Source organism: Emydura macquarii, unplaced genomic scaffold, assembly GCF_026122565.2.
Source record: "Emydura macquarii macquarii isolate MOO-44397 ecotype Brisbane River unplaced genomic scaffold, CSIRO-AGI_Emac_v2 contig_2417, whole genome shotgun sequence".
In the NCBI taxonomy this organism is placed as follows: domain Eukaryota; kingdom Metazoa; phylum Chordata; order Testudines; family Chelidae; genus Emydura; species Emydura macquarii.
Window position 1 is genome coordinate 1,206,400 of NW_027132554.1, and position 16,385 is coordinate 1,222,784.

Below are 16,385 nucleotides of genomic sequence, written 5' to 3' on the forward strand. Positions count from 1 at the left end.
TGTGTCTACACCACGAGCGAGGGTTGTGATTCCCCTGCTCGTGTTCACAGATTCCGCTACCGGTGCTAATGCAGCTACATGGCTCTTTATATTTGCTCAGCTAGTGCAGGGAAGCCACCCACTGGCTCGTGGTGCAGACACAGTCTCGGAAAACACGCAGACTCCACAGCACTGCTTGCTCCTCCACCCGGAAGCCAGGTAGCCAGGACCCAGAATTTCCTTGCCACTTGGCAGGGGGTGATATTGGTGTCGGAAGAAGGGGCAGTACTTATAGTCAAAGCTGCAGAAAAGGAGCTGACCTTGGCTTTAAGGACCAGTACCGGATCCCCAGAGTTACATTAGCTATTTGCTGTCTGTCCCTAAGAAAGGAGAGCCTTAGTAGATCCCAGAACAGCAAACCATCTGTCAACAGAGATGCTACAGCTTTTGAAATACTGGCGGTCTAAACCAGTTCTTGATGGGACTGAATAGCTGAGCTCTGGCCTAATCCAGGGATGTAAGTTTTATGAGGATCAGAGCCATCATTTCTTCCCTAGCTCTGCACACACACAAAAAGTTATTAAAATCTGAAAGTGGTAGTTCATTTTTGGGAACGTGTATCTCAGCTGTTCCTTGACCAAATGATCCCAAATTTGCACAAAAAGGTCTATCCCAACCCCTGTTGTGGCCAACTATTTTCCAAGACAGTGTCCCTATGCATGTGGATTTAAGAGCACTTTAACATTCAAAACCAAGACATCCGGGGGAGCAGTTCCTTAGGAACTCTATGACCAAATGATGTCAAATCTGAATTATAAGATCCACCCCAGCTCCTGTGTGAGATATTAATTTTCAAACCAATCTGACCCTTCGTGTGAACGTCAGAGCACCCTGCAGTTTTGCATTTACACAAATTTAGGCCTGGTCTACACTTACCAGCAAATTCGGCGGCAGTCAACGGGAGATACGCAAGATACGTAGAGTAGCTTGTTTAACTTACGTTGACTTCCTAAAGTCCATTCTGCGCGCTGTCTCCACCACGCTGCACCGATGGGAAACGTGTTCCCATTGATACAGCATTACTCTTTTTCCAGAGGTGGTTTTATTAAATTAACTTCCAAATTGATTGAGCGGGTCTTCACTTCCGCTCAGTCGATCCGGATAAATCTGTCTGACGGCAGTGAATTTGCCGCCATCAGTGTAGACCTACCCTTAGATGCAACCTCTCCTCTCCTCCAATGGAGCTCCTACATGCATGCTAGTTTTTTCTAGGGCTAGAGTGAAGAGCTAATAATTTTGGCATGATCAGACACTAAAGCTGCCTCTTGGTGCTGCACTCTGGATGAGCTCAAGGGCTGTCTAGTGCTAGGAGTGTTATGTGGATGCTGCCCATAGTTTTTCTCCTAGTTATGCACAAAAAAAAATTAAGAATCAGCTAATTTTAAAACTGATTTTGGGAATGCTGTATCTCAGGAACCCCTTGACCAAATTTGCACCACACCCCGTATGTCATCACCTCAGGTGGTATACAGATTTCCAAGATAATCTAAGTAAGTTGTGGATTTTCATAGATTCATAGCTTCCAAGCCCGGAAGAGACTGTTGTGATCACCTAATCGGACCCCCCCGTATAACACAGGCCAGAAAACGGCCCCAAAATAAATCCTAGAGCAGAGCTTTTAGAAAAACATCCAATCAGGATTTAAAAATTCCCAGTGATGGAGAATCCACCATGATCCCCCAGTAAATTGTTCCAGTGGGGGGTGGGCTGGGAGCTCGGATGCGAGCTCGGATGCCTGGGTTTTCTCCTGGCTCTGGGAGAGGAGTGGGGGCTAGTGGATAAAGCGCAGGGACTGAGAGCCCGGACATCTGAGTTCCTGCCTGGCTTCGGAAGAGGAGTGGGGTCTAATGGTTAAAGCTGGGGGAGGGTGGGTCCCTAGGGTAGAATTGCAGATCTGCTGCTGGGAGAGCCCAGTTTTCCAGAGGCCCCAATGGCCACCACTGCCCCTTCCTCCCCCCGACTCACCTGCTCCCACTGCCTGGGGTCGTAGCCTGGCTGGGTGCTGCAGCCACACTCCCTCGCCATCTGCCCACATGTGCAGGTAAGAGGGACAGTCCCTCCTACCCGCACAGGCGCGTGTGGGCAGACGTGAGGGTGAGCAGAATCCCTCCACCAACACTTTCACAGTCCCAGGCCGCAACGCTATTTACAGTGTCCCCTGAGCTTTCCCCAGGCCCTGAGAGGAGCGGATATTTCTGAGATCTCTCTGAAACTGGTTTACGCCCTTCCTGTGCCTCGTTATCAGTCCTCAGCTGACGGCCTAACTAAGTCTGTCATCACCCAGCCCGCTGGCCTGATTAGCTAATTCCCTTCCATTCCCCTCAGACCTTCCTGGGGAAACTAATTAGCGCCCGAGTGCACCGAGTACCCTGCATGCTCTCACGTGGCCGTTTTTCAAGAGGGCAAGTTCTGGGGGAGTTCCTCTGCTGCCGCACACGATTCTGCCGCCTCTGCGGAAGGAGGAACGCTCAGTTCGGAAGCGTAATGGGGAACAGGGTCGTTCATTCTCAAAATGCCTCTTCAGAAACGACCCTCTGCACCAGCTCTACTCCGGAGCCACTTCCCCGCCAAGCCTGGTGCGAGCAGACGAAGCCTGGGCTGAGATCGAGAGGGACAAGAAAAGGTCTGACGCCGGCTGCGACACGTCTTAGAGGACCCCTTTCCTGATTCATTTTTAACTCAGAATCATCAGATGAGCCGCTTTAAACAGGGTCTGTGCCCAAAGGGGAATGCTGTAGACTGGGGGGGAAGGACCCCACGCTACACTTCATCTGTCAAAAAGGGTGAATCCTGGCTTCAGTTCCACCGCCCCTCAGCTATGGAGCCAGGACTGGCGCCTCTGTTGTCCCTGCTGGAGTCATGAACACGTCTCATTTTCCCAAAGCTGGCACACTCGCTTTCCAGCTCCGTGTAAGATGCTGGAGCCCCCCAGTTCCAGGCAAGACCCACACGCTCCTTGGAGAGTCACAGAGCTGCCCCTCCGTAGGCCTCTCAGGTGGTTGCTCTCAGGTGGTTCCAGGTGGACCCTGCATGGCCCCTGCTTCAGCTTCTGCCCCAGGGTCAGCTGCTGCTCCCTTCCCCTGAGAGCTGACTCTTTCAGCTGCCTGGAGTCTCATGACTGACAAGCATTGGTCCCTCGCTTGCTGCTCCCCCCAGGGTTGTGACCCCTGCTAAGCAGATGGGGCACAAGGCAGCCTGGTCCCTGTTCCAGGGAAGGAGGCCCAGGGGGCAAGACTCCCTTCAGAACAAGTCTTACAACACCACGGTGGCCGAAGCGCACACTGCAGAGCAGTGCAGTTTTCTGCCCTGTCCCAGGCAGGAAAGAAATCCCGCTGAGTTGATCTAAAGGCATTTTCAACAGCCCCCCAGCCCCTGCTCCGAGAGCCGGCGTCCCCTCCTGGAAACAGACCAGCAGCTTTGGGAGCTCCTTGGAGGATCTTTGGCCCCCTGTAGCTTCTGAGCGATCAGTCTCTGCAGCAGAGACACCGGATGCTGTGACGCGGCCGTGGGCGAGGGTCGTGCTGTGACAGGCACTGCCCTTGATTGCCATCTTTACAGTAGGCAGGTTCACACAAATGAACCTTTTACTAAGAGGCCCTGTCTGAAAAATTAGCCTTGGAGAAGCGTTTCCCAAGGAAAAGGCACTGGGCCAGATCTGCTTCTCATCCAGGCTGGGGTCAGTCCGCAGTAACTCCTCTGGAGGCAGTGGAGTTTCACAGGTGTAACTGGGCTCTGGCCTGGCCCCCCAGGCTGCTAGCACGGCTCCTGCTATAGCTACAAGACGTGCCTTTCACCTACAGTGCCTCTGCCTCTTGACTGGCACCTCATTTGCATGCGGCCTGCTGCATTGTGGGATTTCTCATCTCTTTGTTGTACTCGGAGGTTCTGTTTCTGCAGCTCTGGCTAGCTTTGCTCATGGGATGGCTCGGCTCGGCTCGGCTCGGCTCGGCTCGCAGACCCGGTCCATTTGCTCAGTGGAGGTGGGGAGGCTGGGTTCTGTTTTTACTGGAGAGCTTTTATTTCTCTCATGGTGAGTGAATCTGAGGGCCTAATTCTTCATTGCCCTACAGCTCCCTTGCGTCAGCTGCAGCAGTGCAGACAGAGCCACTCACTGGCTAGGAGGGCTCCAGGGAATACTCTCCCATCCAGCAAGCTCGCCAACCCCGACACAGGAGCCACCCCCCGCCCCAGTGCAGGGCCGTGACGGGGGCAGATCAGGGTGTGTTGGGGGGGGCCCGAGGCTGGAGGAGATATGGGCGGGGTGGGGTGGGTATCCTTGTGCTTCAATTGCTGCCGTGCCAACGGGGCCCAGGCCACAGCTAGGGCAGCCCCAGGCCCAGGGTCTGCTTCCCTTGGGTGCAGAGCCTGGCGCAGGGATGCCAGTCAGATGCAATGTTAAACACCCTTGGCAGCTCTGCTCAGGGTTTTGAATGGGACTAGCTAAACAGCGTGCCGGCCTTGGTCCCCAGGAGCCCCCCCCCCCCCCCCCCCCCCCCCCCCCCGTGCTCAGCAAGACACGTGCTGCCTCCCCAGGGCAGAGAGCTAGCGCGGCTCAGCCGAGAGGTGGACAGCGCCGACTCAGCTCTGACCTCCCGCATCTGGTTTGGTCTTTGTCTCCCTGCCCCCGATTGGTGCCCCTGCATGGGCCAGCCGGAACCACGGCACATTCCCAGCATCTGTGAGATGAATGCCTGTCGCTCCCCGGATCCGTCCTAGCAGCAGCCCGGGGGAGGAGCATCCTGCCCAGCTGAGCTGCTCTGAGCATTTAATCCTCTGAGCCAGGACAGAGCCTTTCCCAGCTGCCCTCCCGGCATGCTGGAGACCCAGAGCCGCTTGCTCAGTAGCTGAGTGACACGCTGGGGGAAGGAGGGGAATCAGTCTGAGCAACACAACCCCTCGCAGGGCTGCCAGAGGAAAGGAACGCTCCCCAAATCTGGTACGCAGTGGCCCGATTTCAGGGGCTGAGGCCTGACGAAGCCAGTGTCCTCTCCCAGGCGCTGGCACAGATACATTAGTGACGCTGTCATTCAGCCCCAAGGGGTTCCGTTTCACGGGAGAGAAAAGCCCCCGAAGCATGCGTGTGACGTGAGCCCCGGAAGGGCTGAGTGGGGGCCCAGACAAACAGCTCTCTTGTTTGCTGAAGAGATCTGCATGGGGCTGGATCCCTCTCCCAGAGGTGATACCTCCCTTGTTTCCTCTCCTGGCTTTGCAAAGCCAGTAGCTGGGCCACTGGGAACTGGCAGTGCTAAAGGACAAAGCGGAACGGCGTAAAAGCCGTTCTCTCAGATCCAGCCAATAAACCCCTGTCATTACTGGCGCTGCTCGCTGCTCGCATGCCCTAAGCCTCGGGTACCAGTGACGTGCCAGATGGCCCGTAACTCAGGGGCAAGCACTGCTGCGTCCCACTATCGGCCCAGCCGTGGCTGAGGGAAAGGGCTGGCAGGGAAAGGAAAGGTGCAAATACCCTGGGTACAGTGAGCAGGAGTGGGTCTTGTCTGGGCGCCTGGGGCAACCTCATTGAGCGTCAGGCGCCCTCAGGCCTAGTGTGTGTGGGGCCCTCTCCAGGCCCGTTTCCATTCAAACGAATAGGCACGGGCAGGTTTCCAGGCCAGGCTCAGTTAGTGTCTCTCATAGGGTCCTTCTGCACTGGCTCCCTGCCTAGCTGTGGCTGCTCCCACATAAGTGCCCCCAGACCTACCCCCAGCAGTAATCCGGCATTCACAGCCCGGTCCACACACACACCTCTGCAAACGGCTCCTGCGGCTTGTTCTCTGCAGGCAGTGTCTCTGCTATTCCTGGCTAGCCAGGCGGCCACTGCTTCCAAACCGAACCCAGCCACTTCCTGCTGGGGGACCTTCGTCCTACCTGGCCAAGGGAAGGGCAGTGCCGTGGGGCGGGGGCTGAGGAGAATTGTAGTCTCCTGCTTAGTAGATCCATCACACCCCTTCAGCACAGTCCAGTGGGGCGGGGTGGGGTAATTCTGCAGTCACCGTCGGGCAGCTTCTTTGTCCTGGGGCAAAGACTACCTGCCAGCAACTCAGTTACGCCAGGGGTCCCTCGGACGGGCAACGCTGCTTGCCAGGCCTGTGTTACGGGAGTAAAGGAGTAAGTCACGGCACATGGTCTGAGGGGTGCCTGCAGGCACTGTCTGAGCTGAGCAAAACCCATGAACAATGCAGTGGTAACGGCTGCAATCACAGCATATCGGGGGAAAATAAAGGTTCCAACGTCAACCTTACCTGAGCTGCACTGGACACACAGACGTGCACACATACGTACACCCACGCACATGTAAACACATACAGAGGGACCCACACAGAGGTCCATGCACACACAACTGTATACACACACACACACACACAGAGCTCAGGTAATGTTTCTGCTGGAACCTTACATGTATATGTATATTCAATTCTTGCTTTTCCTGGTTAACCACGCTGCTTAACGTTGTCGTTGATTGTAAAAATAAAGCACCTGGTGAAACGTGCAGGCTGAACGCCAGGAGCCCCAGGGAACCTTCACTTTGCTTCGCCACATCCTGGTGTCTTTACTTTAACTGTGGGGATTTAACACTGAGCAGCTCAAATTGTTTTCCCTTATTTATAAAATAATGCAAAGGAAGCAAATGCTCTTCTCTGACCATGACGGCACTTGGCAATAATGCAGGGAGGACATGCTACTACTGGGCATGTGGCCGGATGGTGGCGAAAAACTGGAGCGAACTACTTGGGAGTGGGCTAAAGTCAGGGTTTAAATTCAGCCGGAGCTGTCTGGAGTGGAGCGCTGGTAAATATTTTCACACTGCAGGAGCCCTGGCGCCTCCCATGGGGCTGAAGCCTGAGCCACAGCACCTCTTGTGGGGCAGAAGGCCCCGGCCTTGGTGCCTCCTGTGGGGCAGAAGCCTCAAGACCTGGCATCTTCTGCGGGCTGAAGCCCCGAGCCCCAGTGCCCCCCCATCTGGGGGGGGGCCTGTAGCCTCAAGACCCCCCACCCTGCAGCTGAAACTCCGGGAAATCACCTCTGAGCATGTAAACCCTGGTTAAAGTGCACCTTTTTCTAGAGCTGGACTGTGCAGACGTGGCATTTGTCTGACTGCACGTGCAAGAGGGCAGCCTAGGGGTATGAGTGCAGAAGGGCAGGGAACAGACTTTATGCAGAACTTTCTCGATGTTATGCAAATAAAACCTCAGCCGCAGTGTGGTGGCCATGCAGTTCTTTGTAAGCGGTGTCTGCCTGGCCGTCTCTCTCAGTGTATTTTTAATGCACCAGTTGTCTTGGTATCCATGGTTTATAAAACGTCCCTGATATCTGAGCCTGCTGGCCAGTCGTTTTCCTCCTTAGGGCTCGCAGGCGAGGAGTGGACGATTGGTAACTCAGCTCCCATCTGCAGCGGTCGCTCAAGGTCCAGGCAAGGCCCTATCGCGCACCCTAGTTGCTCAAGTGCTGCTTGGGGAATTGCCCCCCTGCCCTGCTGGCACTGCCGGCTATTCAGGGAGGAGCATGCCCGTGTGTTCAGTGCCGTCAGGGGGCTCTGCAGCAGCTGCCCTATGGGGCCAGCTCCGTGCCCTGCCTGGAGCCCTGTTTAATCACAGCTCGTCTCCCTGTCCTGTTGCCAGCACGCCAGCTACTTGCCCCACCTCCCGCCCTGCTGTGAAGCGCTGAGCAAGCCAGGGCGGGAGCCTGCTGCTGCGTTCTGCAGAGCGCTGTCTCTGGACCCACTGCTGCCAGCCCCTGCTACGCCCTGGAGTGAGGAAGAGGGCGCCAGGGAGGAAGGGCAGCTATAGAGAGTCTCTGCCCATGAATCTCCCCACCAGCCATGGCCCTCCCCCCGCAGCACCCCCTAACCCCCACCCCAACCACAGGAAAGTGACTAGTCCTGTCAAGACTGACCAGGGGCCCAGTGGGTCCATTCAAGCTAAAAATAAGATAAACTCTTCCCCAGCCAGTGACCCCCCCCCAGCTCCTCAGCCCCACCCTGCTCTGGAACCGATCTGCTCGGCCCAGCACCCACTGGGCCAGCGTGGCACTGCCCTGGGACGCCCATCACTGGCTGGTTTGCACAGCTGGTGGCGGAAGCGGTTTCATTTAGTGCCAGCTCTGCCCAGGAGCTGCCCGTGGGCGCTGCCGCCTAGGGTAGATGTGTGGCAGCAGTATGGTGGGGGCTGGCCTGGGGAAGACGTGCCCCCTTTCAACCCGGCATAAGCAATGTGCTACTGTTGGGCTATGCAGCCGCCTTGCGCCAGTGCAACCGCCCCCCCAGAGAGACGAGCCCCCCGCACTCGGCAGCGCCCCCGCAGGGTGAAGGCACACGGGACAGCATGCCAGCTTGCCATGACATGGCAGCAGAGTCTTGGCAGGGAACTCTTCGGCTTTCGGCTTCCATCAAATTCGGTGGAGCAGGAAAGGCCAGGCGGCCTGTGACCCGCAGCTGCCGAGGGCTCCGCAGGAGGCTGCGTGGGGGAGAAGACGACTAGCAGCCAGGAGAGGAGGGCTATTCTGGGCTGGAAAAGGACGGCAGCGCGGGGAGACCCGCCAGCCCTGGCAGGACAAGTGCTGCATGTGCGGGGAAGGAGAGAGCCGGCAGCTGCTGGCCGAAGCCCAGGCCAGATCGACTCCACACAGTCCCCGAACAATACTACAGCTCATACAGCCACGCTAGGCACTGGGCCCACCCACGAGAGCTGGGAGCTGCAGGGTGGGGAGCTGCGCAGGTCCCTGTCTCTGGAGAATGCCTCTCCTGCAGGCCTCACACCAGGACTCTGCCCTGGGAGACAACGACTGAGCTGCCAGGTCCTGCCTCTTCCAGACTTGGGGCCTTCCTGGCACCACGGGTCGAGCTATCCAGGGGCCAGCCGCAGGACGTCAGGGCGGTTTGTAAATGGCTCCACAGGAATCCTGGCCTTGTCTAGTCCCAGCGAAACGGCCTCCAGCGCCCGCGCCCCAGCGCCTTGCCCCGTGCAACGTACTCTGTAGAGATGCTCAGTGCGCTTCGGTCCGGAATAATCTTTATTTGGGAGCTGGAGCAGGGTTAACAAGGCCGGGGAGAAAACAGGAGCATTGTCACAGCCAGCGGCAGGAGGAACCGGCAGAGCGAAAACAGCGATGTCAGGCCCTGTTCTCAGAGCGCTCCCCAGCCCTTCTCCACCACTGCCCCCGGAGTACCGCGGGGGCTGCAGAGCGTGCTCAATGCTCTGGCTGTGTCCTCGGGGCTGGGAGGCAGCTTCTTCCCCAGGGACGCTGCAGGGCTACTGCCCGGCTCTCACTTTCCCCTCCCGACACTGAGGCCAGGTCCGGCGACGCTGAGGCAGTGTAATGAGAAGGGGCTAACTCACACCACCATTTGTGGGGTGAGCCGAGGTGGGTGTCGTGAGCTCTCCCGGCAGAGCCAGCTGGCCTGAGGGCCCAGTGGATACGGGCTCCAGACGTGCATAGACAATACTGCGCCAAGCCTTGCTCTCCGGCTGGGCAGGGTATCCACAGCCTAGGGACTGTGCATTCAGCGCCCTCGCACGGGGTACCTTGCAGGTTATGGCTTTGTTGTTGTTGTTGCTTTTTTGCAGCATGCTCCCCCCAAAATGTCCTGAAGAAATAAAGTCTCCAAGAAGGCAGCTGCTTTCCCACTTCCCCCCTGCGAGAGAGAGAGCAGAGGGCATGGCGCTGTGGAGCCGCTCTATCCACAGCCCCTTGGGGAAAGGAACGCTGTCACAGTCAGATCGGCCACCCCCATCCTCTGCAGTATTAGTACAAGGGGAGGTGGTAGCCTGGGTTCGCCAGCCAGATACCTTCTGGGGCCCCCACTCCTCGGCTGCCCTACTGGGGAGCAGGAGACTTGTTGGAGGGGACAGTGGAGCGGAGGGGAGGGGAGGAACACGGCATGTCACAGTTTGACAAAAGCCTCAGCCTCTATACCACAGCCGAGCGGCCAGGGAGCAAAGACGCCAGCATCTGCGCGCCTGGCAGCATGGAGCAGAGAGGATGAGAGAGGAGATCCGCGGGTCCCGCCCATCCCGGAGGCACACAGAACCCGTGGAAGAAGGATCACAACTCAACACCTTTATTGACATGAACCACCCAAAGGACGGGGCTTCCCCAGACAGGGAGGGGAAAACAAAGATCCTCCAAAACGAGGACAAATGGGCGCTTTCCTTGAGGGCCTGTGGAGGAAATGGGACATGTCCATTAATACTGGGGGAGGGGGAATGGCAACGGGTTTCATTGGCTACTGTTATGGTGACACATGTCAGCTTGGCCACTGAGATGAAAGCTTTGGCAAATAATGCAAAAAGGATCTGGCTGCCATGTCACCCCTCTCCAGCCCATCCCCGGGGGAGGCGGGTTCAGGCTTCCCGTGCTGCCCTGGAAAGATCCCGGGATCCCCGACCACGGGTTGAGTGTGTTTTGCAGCGTGCGGGTGCCAGGCCCGTGGTGGGGCCGTGCCTGGGTGGAGCTGCTCCCCCGTGACCTCGTCACAGAGCCAGGGCAAGGCAACGGGAAGCAAGCTGCTGCCCGGGAATGAGCCCAGGGGGTGGTGTGGCAGCTGTCCAGACACACAGGGGCGCGTGAGCTGCGGATGGAAATGCTGGACCCTACGGACTTGCTGAGTGACACCCACTGTCAAGCCGAACGTCCCTCTCTCTGGAGTGCAGCCAGGCCAAGGGGAGCGCCTCTGCTCAGCCCTCCCCCTCCGAGAAAGCAAGCCAGTGGCTTCGCGTCAGCAAGGGGGCTGCGTTCCCAGCAGCCCCTACCTAAACTTGAGCGCTGAGCAAGTGGGGATGCCCTGTGCCGGCGCGGGGCGTCAGGCCGGAGTGATGATCTGCATAGCGCCTGCAGCGCCGGGGGAGCTGGTGAGCGAGTCAGCCCTGCTGCCCTCCCTCGGTCCTGCTGTCCCCTGGGACGGGTCAGTGGCAGGGCGGGGCGCACGGGTTACATGATGCTGCAGGAAGACAGCGGATTTCGGATGTGGCAGGTGCAGGCTGCGCCGCAGTACTGGCGGAAGGTCTGGTAGCAGCTGCGGTCGGCGTCGCTGCTCCACTGCACGGGGTTGGCGGCGAGGGCCTCGGCGGGCAGTCTGTTCAGGATACTGGTGTTCACGGCCAGCGCGGCCAGCCCATAGTCGGTGAAGAGCACGGTTTCCCGCTTACAGGTGGGGCAAGAGATGAACTTGTACTTGGGGCAGGACTCGTAGAGGATCTGCAGGCATTCCTCGCACACGGAGTGCAGGCAGGAGAGGATGCGGGGCCGCTTGTTGGTGAAGTTGTACATGTGGCCACAGGTGGGGCACTCGAGGGGCTCGCACGGCGTGGAGGCGTGCAGCACGTACTGGTTGACGATCACCTCGTCCGACGGCGGCTGGCGGTGGTAACAGACCTCCGAGTTGCCCTTGTGCTGCCCTTGGTATATTCGCTCTCGCCGCGGCAGGGGCGGAGTCCGGGGCAGCCCCAGAGAGCCAGGGTTACTGTCCAGGGCAGGGATGTCCCCACACGCCTGATTGACGATGATCTCGGACTCTGAAGGCCAGGCACGCTTGGCCACGAGGGCTGGCTCCCGGCGGGGCGCCGGGGCGTAGCGCGGTTGGGAGCCCTGGAGCTCCGAGAACTTCTCCGGGTGGATGATCTTCATTGCCTCCATTTTGATGATGACCTGTTGCCCTTTGAGACACGACATGAGTATTGTTTTTACATTGCTGTCCGCTGCTCTGGGTTCCGCAAGGTTTGCCTGCATGAGGCTAAAACAGGCTGGCAGCATGCAGAGCTTTCAATCGTGTGCGGGCAGTGAAGCGATAGGGCTGGAGAAAGCCGCTGGAGCAGGGGCACATCCTGGGAGACGGGCGCAGCTCTAGGAAGCCAAGTTTCCTGTGGATTCCAGTCACCCCAGCTGCCCCCGCATTCCTGGAGGTGCCGCTCGCAGGGACAGAGGCGTGCACAGGAAGTGACTGCAGAGACACGGCGGTACCCTGCCGAGCGGAGCCTTTCTCCAAGCTGATGATCAAAGTTCTTCTCAGATGCTTAGTCCTGTGACATGCCTGTCTCGGAGAGCTCTGCCACTCTTTGTTTGCTGTCACTTTCCAGGCCAGATCATCATCAGCTGTAAATAGCAAAGTCAGGCAAGTGGCTTAGGAGCAGCAGGGCTTTCTCCTGGCCCTGGAGCAGGTGAGTCAGGCTTCCAATTTGTCCCCGGATAACTCCCAGCAGGCACGCTCAGCGCAACCTGCACCGTCCCGCAGGTGCCCTGCCCCCACCCGGCCTGTATTCCTCCTTCTCCGTAAGATCCTTGCAGGGCTGTAGAAAGTGCGTGTGAATTCCTTTGCCCTGACTTTCCCTCGCTCACCCTTGCAGTCACTGACGTGGGCAGCGTCTGCAACTCCCACAGGGCAGTCGCCGGGCACCGGACCCAGAGCCAGGCAGCCTCCGGCTCGGGCGGGGAGCGGAGTGAGCTCACCTTTGCAATCGCAGGCTCCGTTGGTGGGAATGCAGCCACCGATCAGCCCGGCGGCACGGCCCCAGCCTCAGCTCCGCGTTCCCCGCAGCCACTTGCAGGAAAGGGCTGGAAACACAAAGCGACAGGAAGTTGGAGACTCAGCTCGAGGGAGATTTTTTAAATGCACCAGTGCTCGATGGGGATGTGTGTGTGGCTGGAGCCAGCGCCTCGCTCTCTGCTCCTGGAGGTACACCCCGGAGACCTGGCCTGCAGCCCAGCCCAGCTGCAATACCTGGGAGATGCCAGGCATTCCCCACAGGCCTCTGCTCTCCGGTACCTGCCTGTCAGCTTCCCGGGGCTGGGCGCGGGGAGCGGGATTCTGGGGGAGGGGCCCAGCCTCCCTGACCAAAGCCAGGGGCAGATTCCAATGTCTCCCCTAGAAATCCCAAATGCATAAGTAGCCTGTTAGACACCCCCCCCCCCCCCCCGGGTCTCAGGGGCCCTTTCTCAGGTGTTCAGGGCTCCCCACCCTGCCTCTGGATTTGTGCTGTGTCCCCCCCCCATGGATAGATTCACTCTCCACACATTATCTCCCCCTCCACATTCGCTCTGCCCTGGCTTTTCTCTCTCTTCCAGGTCCCCCACCCCAGTGCTCTTGGGACGGGGGCTGAGAATGCCCCAGTGTTTCAGGGGGCGAATGGGTGACAGGCACTTTGTGGGTTCTGCCTCCATAACCTGGCCATGGAGACAGCCCAGCTCCTCTGCGGAGCATGATGGAGGCACCTCCGCTGCAGGCCTGGCAGATTCCTACCCCGTGTTAGCGGGAAGCTGCCCTCAGCATGCTCCAGCCAAGCTCTGCAAGGACTGATCCTGGGGGCCGTGCAGCCACAGGACCCCTCAGGGGGCTTCTGGCTGTGGGGCCGCCCCAGAGGGGACCATCTGGCTGTGGGGCCGCCCAGGGATTTTACCCCATCCAAGTCTACCAGAGCTCTTGTTCATCCCACACGTCTTGCTTTAACGCCGGGGACTCAGCGTGAAGTGGGTGGAAGAGCTTGTGAGTTAGCGGGGCCTGCGCTGGGCCTGCACTGCACCGACATCACAGCCACCGGGCCTGGGGAAAGCAGCGACGCCTCCCACACTGCCCGCTGTGCGTGGCTGCAGTGTGCTACACTACCCCCCGCCCAGCCACAGGACAACACAGCAGTGACACACACCGCTGCACAACACAGCAGTGACACACACTGCCACCCAACACAGCAGTGACACACACACCGCTACACAACACAGCAGTGACACACACTGCCACCCAACACAGCAGTGACACACACACACACACAGCAGTGACACACACTGCCACCCAACACAGCAGTGACACACCCAGCACACACACTGCCACACAACACAGCAGTGACACACACACCGCTACACAACACAGCAGTGACACACACTGCCACCCAACACAACAGTGACACACACACCGCTACACAACACAGCAGTGACACACCCAGCACACACACTGCCACCCAACACAGCAGTAACACACCCAGCACACACACTGCCACACAACGCAGCAGTGACACACACACCGCTACACAACACAGCGGTGACACACACACACACTGCCACACACACAGTGACACACCCAGCACACACACTGCCACACAACACACAGTGACACACACAGTACACAACACACACACACACTGCCACACACACAGTGCCACACACACTGCCACACAACACAGCAGTGACACACACACCGCTACACAACACAGCGGTAACACACACTGCTACACAACACAGCAGTGACACACCTGGCACACACACTGCCACCCAACACAGCAGTGACACACACACTGCTACACAACACAGCGGTAACACACACTGCTACACAACACAGCAGTGACACAGCTGGCACACACACGGCCACCCAACACAGCAGTGACACACACACCGTTACACAACACAGCAGTGACACACGCTGCTACACAACACAGCAGTGACACAGCTGGCCCACACACTGGCACCCAACACAGCAGTGACACACACACCGTTACACAACACAGCAGTGACACACGCTGCTACACAACACATCAGTGACACACCTGGCCCACACACTGCCACCCAACATAGCAGTGACACACACACCACTACACAACACGGCAGTAACACACACACCACAGCAGTGACACACCCGGAACACACACCGCTACCCAACACAGCAGTGACACACCCAGCACACAACTGCTACACAACACAGCAGTGACAAACCCGGAACACACACTGCCACCAACACAGTAGTGACACACACTGCTACACAACACAGCAGTGACACACCCGGAACACACACTGCTACACAACACAGCAGTGACACACCTGGCACACACAGCACTACCCAACACAGCAGTGATACACCCGGAACACACACTGCCACCCAACACAGCAGTGACACACACTGCTACACAATACAGTAGTGACACACCCGGGACACACATTGCCACCCAACACAGCAGTGACACACCCAGAACATACACTGCTACACAACACAGCAGTGACACACCCAACACACACAGTGACAGGCAGTGCTCAAGAGACACACGCCACCCACACAGTGACACGTAATTCTCACACTCACACACATCACACGCTAACACACAGCACACTCCATGTTGACAGGCAATGGAGCAGTACAGGGACACATGGCCCACACAGTGCACAGTGCTATGCAGCACACACACACAGCACACACACAGACACACAGCACCCGCACACACACAGCAGCGTTCCCACTAACAGACAGCCTGGACACAGCCACACACAGCCACATGCACAGCCCTGCAGGCTGATGCCCGGCGCTGGCACACGCTGCCGGGCAGGCTCAGCGCACAGCCAGTACATGCCGTTACCTGGGCTGGGGTCTGGCAGCCCTGCGCCGGCTCCTTGCCCTGCCGTGCCTCTCTCGCTGCCAGGCAAATCGCCAGCGGACTGGAGGCCCCAGTCACTAGAGGTTATCTGAAAGGCAGATGAGATGCAGTCTCCAGCGCCGCTCGCTCAGCTTCCTAGGCGGATCTGGTATCCACACCCTCCCAGATCCAGCCTGGCTCTTCCTCAGCTCCAGTCCAGCTTCCCGATGGCTCCTGGCAAGGACCTGCTCAATGCAGCCCTCTCTGCTGTCAAACACCCAGCCCTGCAAAGAGGTGCTTATCCCCTGAACGTCAGGGCACAAAGGCAGAGCTCAGAGATAAAGGGCTGCCCGCAGCTGTGCCTGTTCCGGACGCTGTGCAATGGCCAGCCGAGGTACCCTGAGGCCAGCGGGCTCAGCCCTGCTCCTTGACAGGCCCTGCTACTGTGATGCGTGTCAGAAGCCGGGCGCCCTGGCACGGCCCCTGCCTGCACCTTCGATCCCAGGGATGTGGCTTTTCCTAGCCGCCAAGGTGAAGGACGAACTCCTCTTCCGCAGGACGTATAGTTTCCAACCAGCCTCCTCGGTTCCTGGCACCAGCAAGCCGGCAGATGCCTCCTCTGCTCCCTGGGCACGGTGGGGTTTTGCTTCCCCAGGTGAGAAGCTGATGCAACGCTGTCTGCGACGGCAAGCGCGCACGGCCTCTGCAGGCTACTGAGCCGGGCGAGAGGCTGGCACCTTTCCTGTGCTCATCTCTGCAAAGCCACGCTCCTTGGGTAGCAGCAGCAGCAGGTGCAGGGCTGGCTGGAGGCGAGGGCCTGGCTGGAGGATCCTGTCCCCTGCGGATGCTCGGTCCTGGGAGCTGTTTCCCTGCTGCTCTCTCTCCCCCTCTCTCTCTGTGTGTGTCTGCAGTGAGTACTGCAGTGATGCAGCCAGCTCACATTTCTCGCTATCAGCAGCAGCAGAGCCCAGTGGGCCGCAGAGCCCGAGTGCCCAATGCCGGCTCCCTCCCCTTCGTCATTCATGA

At 58.5% G+C, this 16,385-nt stretch overlaps 1 protein-coding gene across 1 annotated transcript; it reads right to left on the reverse strand.

The window, feature by feature from the left end:
* Positions 1–10,072: 10,072 nt before the first annotated feature.
* On the reverse strand, positions 10,073–15,897 carry RNF208 (ring finger protein 208). Its single transcript, XM_067561477.1, has 2 exons — positions 15,363–15,897; positions 10,073–12,582 (listed from the first exon to the last, which is right to left on the reverse strand). The coding sequence occupies exon 2, from the start codon at positions 11,782–11,784 to the stop codon at positions 10,963–10,965; it is 822 nt and encodes a 273-aa protein (XP_067417578.1). The 5' UTR covers positions 11,785–12,582; positions 15,363–15,897; the 3' UTR covers positions 10,073–10,962.
* Between the last annotated feature and the right edge of the window lie 488 nt (positions 15,898–16,385).